General features: G+C 38.1%; 2 protein-coding genes across 3 annotated transcripts; one reads left to right on the top strand and one right to left on the bottom strand.

Annotated features, from left to right (window-relative positions):
* Positions 1–1403: 1403 nt before the first annotated feature.
* On the top strand, positions 1404–3954 carry LOC111519306 (alpha-ketoglutarate-dependent dioxygenase alkB homolog 7, mitochondrial). Of its 2 annotated transcripts, XM_023179411.2 has the most exons (5): positions 1404–1481; positions 1685–1875; positions 1932–2108; positions 2176–2626; positions 3242–3954. In XM_023179411.2, the coding sequence occupies exons 1-4, from the start codon at positions 1415–1417 to the stop codon at positions 2434–2436; spliced, it is 696 nt and encodes a 231-aa protein (XP_023035179.2). In that variant the 5' UTR covers positions 1404–1414; the 3' UTR covers positions 2437–2626; positions 3242–3954. The 2 variants fall into 2 exon arrangements, with proteins under 2 accessions (XP_023035179.2, XP_046867217.1); XM_047011261.1 differs by lacking the exon at positions 1404–1481 and having other exon boundaries at positions 1773–1875.
* A 577-nt stretch (positions 3955–4531) lies between these two features.
* On the bottom strand, positions 4532–6723 carry LOC6649337 (protein a6). The gene has a single exon (XM_023179164.2). It carries the CDS (start codon positions 6278–6280, stop codon positions 4847–4849), a length of 1434 nt encoding a protein of 477 aa, XP_023034932.1. The 5' UTR covers positions 6281–6723; the 3' UTR covers positions 4532–4846.
* Positions 6724–7231: the final 508 nt, after the last annotated feature.

The raw sequence follows: 7231 nt of genomic DNA, 5'->3' as shown, positions 1-7231 counted from the left end.
AAATGCAGTTAATATGCGCAAACTCCATGACGGCTCCGGCTCCGGCTCCGGCTCCAACTCTAGCTCCAAATTACCAAGTCCAAAGATATGGTCACTGTTCCACAACCGAATCCCATTGCAACAAAGAGCAGCAGAGCAGCAGCTGTTTTATATGATTTTTGATTCCTGATTTCTGGACCCAGTGAACTTTATTCTTTTATATATGTATGTATATACACAGGACAAACATATATACATATGAGATATACATATATATGTATGTAGATTGCAATAGTGTCCAAGTTCTGTGGGTTTGTGTATGTGTTATTTTTTTAAAGGGGTCCTTTCAAGTTGTGGGGCCGAGAACTTTCTCTTAGATAAACTTTTGCATTATTAATTTGATGAGTTACTTAAGGGAATGAAAGGTGGTGGGGAACAGGAACAGGAACAGGACCTGAGGGTTTTGCTGCCTTTATGTGCGGGGGCGGGGCGCGGGCAGGGGCGGGTGGTGTACTTAATATATACATACTGATGGTATACTTTGAAATTCCAAGTATGTATGCAATTTCTAAAAAAACTCAATTCTATCCAAATTTTATATACAGGAATTTTAACAAATAACAAAGAGCGGGTGCGGCATACAATAACAAATACAAAATTTTCTATATACCTATACATATATAGACATGTAAATTATAAACAACAAGTTCGAATTGCAAGTTTTTCATTTATCTTTTTCTTTTTCTAATCGAACACTGCACACGAAAAAATTGCAAATAAAATTTTCTTACGCACTTTTTTGGTTTTTTTTTTTTTTTGTTGTGTATTTTTTGTGGAAATTTTTGGCCGTTTTCGTTTTGAATGAAATTTTTTGTGGTTTTGGTTTTAATAGAGTTTGAAAAACCCATGCAAATGCAATAATAGATATAGCACCATAGCCGTTTGGTATGCGACCGCTTTTTAAAACCGTTCGATACGTTCTCTTAGACACACACACACTGCACACAAACCGAGCCCGAAACTGAAAGCCCAACACAACCAACAAACCGAAGAAGAAAAACAACAAGAAAAATACCCCAAGCTGCTGCTGCTAACCGAAAAGTACAGGGAGCAAAAATCTTTCTGGTATATCAACATATTCAGTGGGAATAAATAGCGTTTCCGCCCTAAAAATCGTTCAAAGCGCATGCGTGAGAGTTGAGAGAATTCGTAAATCTTAACAAAATTAAATGAAACATGGAATTATATGTATAATATTTCATACTATATAGTTTCTCGACTTACTTGAACTAGTGATTGAAAGCGAAATAATTGAAAAGAAAATATATTTCGAAAACTATATTCTCTATTTGGTTAGGGAGAAATACTCAATAATCGATAGGCCAATCGACTAATCGAGTTATTCTGTTTTGATGGGACAAAAACATTAAAAATAATGTTTACCTGTCGACGTAGTATTATAAGTTTGATAATAAAAACAACAAACAACACTCAACATTGTGGTAAGTAAATATTTGAAATTTAACAGAAACGTTTGAAACTGCAATGTTTGCAAAAAAAGAATTGCCTACTTTTATGCTTACCATCATGGCGATGGCGTAAATAGTGTTGTATAACGTTTCTAAATAGCTGAATTTGAAGCTCGATCATATGGTGAACTGTACCATTTGGTTTTTTGGGTTTTTTTTTTTTGTTTGATCTACAGCTTCTCACTCAACCTTAACCAGTAATTTGATTGACTATCATGGCGATTGGCCTGCTACAGAGGCGAAACAATTTTCAAAGGACATGCAAATCCTTAAGGATTTTATAAGCCTAAACGATGAACAGCAATTGCTTGATGAAATATCACCACGCTTACGACGTTTGCCCTATCAGTGTAATCATTGGGATGATGTAAGTACATCGAATATTACCCATGAACCATAAAAAAACCCTTTTTCCTATTCAAGGCCATTCAAAATTATCGCGAACTAGAGCTAAATCAATGGAATAACTCAAATAATCAAAGTGTTATACAACGTATAAGGCAACTGGCATTTCAGGGAGATAAGAATATCCTGCACCATGTCCATATATTGGATCTAGCCCCTGAGGGAATTATCAAACCCCATGTGGATAGCAAGCGAGTGAGTTAGGAAATCACTTGAAATGGATTTCGAAACAATTTTCAATTTATTTTTCTATTTTCAACAGTTCTGTGGTCATATTATTGCTGGTCTAAGTCTTTTAAGCGATTCGGTTATGCGATTGATACCCGAAAATAAACCAAATTCGTATTTTGCCGATATTCTGCTACCCAAACGGTCTCTCTATATAATGACCGATATGGCAAGGTATCAGTTTACCCATGAAATTTTATGTCAACAATTGTCAATGTTCAAGGGTCGACCTATAAGCAAACAACGACGTCTCTCACTTATATTTCGCTTAGATGCTTCAAGTAATACAACTTGAAAATAAAATAAAATAAAATAAAAACAATGAATTTTCGTATACTTTGGACGTGCGTAACATGGTTTTTGAGTCTCTTTCGGAATGCTGTGGATCGAGTGATGCCAACAGCCATAGCTGGCAATAATCAGAAATACCTTTCAATTGAGAACGCAAATGTAGAATCAACACAATTGGCCATCATTTATAATAGGTAAGTTAAATCATTATAGCTTTAATCCGACTCTTAAACCAAGCATTAGTTAAATCTATTAGCAACTAACAGACAGTGAAGATTTCGGATTATTTTATTATCCTTAATATATGCAAGGAAGTACTTAACTCGTTGCATCGACTTTGGTTTACCACACACCATCAAAGTCCATTAAGTCCTTTAAGGACTTAATCCTTAATCCAGTCAATTCCTCCGACTTGGTTTTTTGAGTGAAAAACTTGTTTTTTTTTAACAATTTCTTAGTTGAGGTGGAAAATAATATCGAGATCGTGGCTAAAGCAACTTTGCTGTTAATACTGCTCAAGAATATATACCTTTTAGTGTGCTTCAGCGCGGGACTAGCAATCCGAAAACCTAAAAATATGTTTTTGGGGGTCGTAATGCAAATAAGATAAAGAGTTTTCAAAGTGAATGATAGATTACTTTTGAAAATCGGTTGAAATTACAGAATTGCAAAGTCTAGAATTTTCGAATCTCTGATATCGTGGGGCTCCTCAAGACCCGTCACTGTACTTTTGTCTACTGTATATTTTTAGTGTCTTTAATACATGTAGGATGAAATGAGCACACTTTACTTCTTTTTTTTTCTTGTAGCATGTTGAATGTAAAGGACAAGTATCTGGACGGATCCCATCCACCCCAGAAATTCGACTTACCTCAGGAAATGGATTCACCACAGAAAAAGAATTTGACTAAGGATAATCATTCACTTCCGGGAATGCCTCCAATTGGGAAAATGTATTTCCTTCACACGTCTCGCGAAGTGAAATTTAAATTTGATCCCATTCTCATCAACAAACTACTTATGGCAAATATCAGACGTAATAAGAATAAAGCATTGAAAGTAATCGATTATCCATTGCAAGCCATGGCCCCGGCAGTTGATAAAAAGTATAATTGGCCAAAGATACTATATCTCATAATTGCCTGTAATATATTTTTCCAAGCTCTAATACAAATTTCTAAAGTATATGCAGCTGTAAAAATGATAAAGGATCCCATCGAATTGGCGGCCCTACAACTTGAACTGGCGGCTAATGAGGTTAATGGCGATGTTTCAGACGAAACTCAAGGCAATGATTCTGTATTGACGTTATATTATCCAGATGGTAAACTGTGTCTTCTCCAATGCCAAGCCCTAGATGACTCATCTGATGAGTATTTTTAGTATTGAATCTAATGATTATGATATTTTCCAAATTTTATTCTCTTTTTTTTTGTTGATTCTTTACAATTGTTTCTCTGATCTCTGTTAACCGAAAAACTTAATGCATATAATATATATTTTTCATACATTTATTTATAAATATAAGAGGCATTTTGTAGATAATTTAATACATACATATACGTATATATATATATATATGTATATTGGGTAAGTGAACTTTCAGATAAAAAAAAAGAATTATAAATTATTCAGTGTCTAAATTGTGAAAAATTCTATTTACAAAACGATTAAATAACTTGCAATTATTGAAAAATATTTGGTTTTGCTCAAAAACAAAAACAAAAAAATGCTAATTGTTGCCAAGTTTAGAGTCAGAAATCGCGGATTGTTTTCGAGTTTTTATAATAATCTATATAATATCGGTTCGATTTCAAAAGTGGAAAATACATTGAAACATTGGACACCCTAAAATAGCAAACCGATCATTTTTAGTGATCAGTTGTGATCACTTACCAAGTGACATATACATATATAAATATATTGTATCAGCTACAAAATGATTTTGCATCTTGCTTAAATTACTAATTTTGCTTATCTAGAAAAAATATAATATATATATATACATATATATATATATGTGTATATTACAAATTTGTTTATGCTTTTTTTTCCATGCAATTGAATATATATATATATATTTTTTTTTTTGCATTTTCTACATTTGTTTTGTGGTTTTTCTCGTTTTTTGTTTTTGTTTGTTTTTGTACGTTTGCCCGCGTTTCGTTTTAAAGCTTAAAATTATGAGAGCAAGAGAGAAAAGATAGCTAGCTAAAGATAGTCAGTTGGGGTATAAGATAGATAGAGAGTGGGAGACGGAGGATGGGGAGAGGAAGATGAATTGGTGGAGACTTGGAAATTATGGAAAAATGCTTTAAGAACTATATGGAAAAATACAAGTAAATCATCGTCTTTGCCAGGATAACTGAGGGAATGTTATGGCTTTTGCGATTGGACCGACTCTCAACCAAATCTCAACCCAATTTTCGTCGACGTGAAGTTGTTGCAGAAGGTAGAGTAGGCGCCACCGTTACTGATCCGGTTCCCGCCGTTGTTATTGTTGCTCCAGTCGCTCCGGCCATCACTGGCAGAGCCAGGGCAACAGGTACTCTTAAGCCAGGACCAGCATATTGTAAATGCTGCACTACCGATAACTGGGGCTGTTGCTGTTTAAGCAGTTTCGCTGCTGCATGTGCCTCAGCGGCTGCTGCCATTACCACTGGGCGCACTAAGTCTGACACAGATCCGGTTAACTGATTGTTTCCCGTTGCCGTTGCAAGGAGGTGCTGGTGCTGGTGCTGCTGCTGTTGCTGCTGCGACTGCTGCTGGTGATGATGTTGGCTTTGGTGGTTGCGTTGCGGTTGATGGTGCTGGTGGTGATGATGGTTGTGGTGGTGATAATGGTTATTGCTCTCATCATCATCGTCTGAGATCAGGGATATGCTTAGATCGCTTGATAGTTTTAATGAAATGGGTGCCGGAGGCATGGGAGCGACAAGTGGTGCGACTTTAGCTCGTAATGCTGGTGATAATTTCTGGAGCTGTTCGGGTAATATATCCTGGGAATATTCAGGCATACCGCTAGAGGCAAGACCTTCACGTAATTTACTAAGCGATAGCTCATAGATGCGATTAGCTATAACCGTATGGACAGTGGTCTCATCATCGGGTAAGGAAGTGGCTGCACCTACATCCACCTCCAAAAAGCCAGTAGCTGCTGCTGTTGCTGCTGCTGTGGGATAGTAACCATTGCAAAAGGATACGGGTGCACCATAGCCATTGATGGGTCTCGCCCTCGCCCGGCAGTTGGCAGTTGTAGAGCTGCGCGGCACTAGGGAAACGGTCACCTCCTCAACAGTTTCAGAGAGCGTCAGCGGAGCAAGTGGCGGGGGCGAACTTGAATGGATTAAATGGCGATGTCGGAGCAGATCATTGTGCTTCTCCTTTTCATTCTCCTCATTATCATCGTCACTGGTTAGAATTATGCTTTCGGTCAAAGTGATGGCCATTGATGATTTCACCTTCTTCGGCATCTCCATCTGTTCATTGGTCTCATCAGCATCATCATTATCATGTTCATCATCGTCATCTGAAAGCAGATCAATGGTTATATCCGCTGGCAAATGGCTAGCCACTTGACGGCGTTGTTTTTGTTGTTGGTGGTGGTGGTGGTGTTGCTGCTGCTGCCAGCGATTTGGCATTGCCTTTGCTATGGGCTTTTGCCTGCCGCGCTGGTCTCGGTCAGTCTTAATGGCAGTCGCCCTAAGCTGCATTTGGGCCATATATTGAAGCTGGCGCTCCCGCAGACGTTCCAGCCATCTGCATCGGCGTCGCTTTAACCGTCGATTATCAAACAGTTTTGGCGATATGTAAAATGGTTCGGAATGTTGTTTGTGATTCATGTTCATTGTTGCCTCGTGTCCCCGTCCTCGTCGTCCTTCTTATCCTCTAAGAAGAAAGCAAAGGCTTGCTTCCTCAATTGGTGCACAATTAAATTGCTTTGCTCCGGCTCAAGCTTTAGCTTCAACTATCTTTATGTCCCCATTATGGTTGCTGTGGTCGTAGAGGGTGAATGGGTGGTACAGTTCTGCCTGGAGATGATGGTGTTTAGGCTGGTGCTGCTGTTGCTGCTGCTGCAATTGCTGCACTTGCATAATTGCGTCTCAACAGGCGGGGGTGGCAGTGGCCGCTTGCCACCGTTGGCAAACAAGCGCGTTTTAATCGGCCCGATCTCCTAGACTTTTAATTATAACATCATCGTGATCTAAAAAGTTAAGTTCCGCTATCTTCTGTTCTCTATTTTGTATTTGTTTTTGTATTTCTCTTCGTCTTTTTTCTTTGGGTTTCTTGTTTATTAGTGCTGGCACTATCGAGACTATCGATGGGTGTACATAATCGATATCGGAACTAGAATACAAAGTATCGGAGCAAAACCTATCGGTTAGTCGACATTATCGGAGCAAACCTATCGACGTGTGGTGGAGCCACTGAGCCCCGATTTGAGGTGAAAAACTATCGATAGTCGTCACAACCGATAGTGAGAGCAGTATTTTACAACATCGATAGTCTACCGATAGAACCCATGCCGATTTACTATCGACGGTGCCTCGATAGTGCCAAACCGTGAATAGTACCGATAGTACCAGCGATAGTTCTCCACCTCTAATTCCGAGCTCTAGGCTGGATGTGTGTGCGAGTTACTTATTTAATTTTTTGTTTTTTTTTTTTGGTGTTAAAGGTAACCGAAAGTTACCTGCACACAACGCAAAAAAGAAGAGTAAAATAATTTAGTGTGTTCAAATCAACTGCAAAAAAGAAAACGGTTAAAAAAAATAATAGGAAAACTAAATAGAAGCGGA

Source organism: Drosophila willistoni (assembly GCF_018902025.1).
Source record: "Drosophila willistoni isolate 14030-0811.24 chromosome XL unlocalized genomic scaffold, UCI_dwil_1.1 Seg141, whole genome shotgun sequence".
Lineage (NCBI taxonomy): Eukaryota > Metazoa > Arthropoda > Insecta > Diptera > Drosophilidae > Drosophila > Drosophila willistoni.
This window is presented reverse-complemented; position numbering and strand designations above follow the sequence as displayed.

What these genes read in the sequence shown, in the direction of transcription:
- LOC6649337 (XM_023179164.2), bottom strand. Translation starts at nt 6,280, where the DNA reads ATGAACATGAATCACAAACAACATTCCGAACCATTTTACATATCGCCA.
- LOC111519306 (XM_047011261.1), top strand. Translation starts at nt 2,463, where the DNA reads ATGAATTTTCGTATACTTTGGACGTGCGTAACATGGTTTTTGAGTCTC. An exon ending in TTGGCCATCATTTATAATAG is followed by an intron (nt 2,627 to 3,241) that starts GTAAGTTAAATC and finishes TTTTTCTTGTAG; the next exon opens with CATGTTGAATGTAAAGGACA.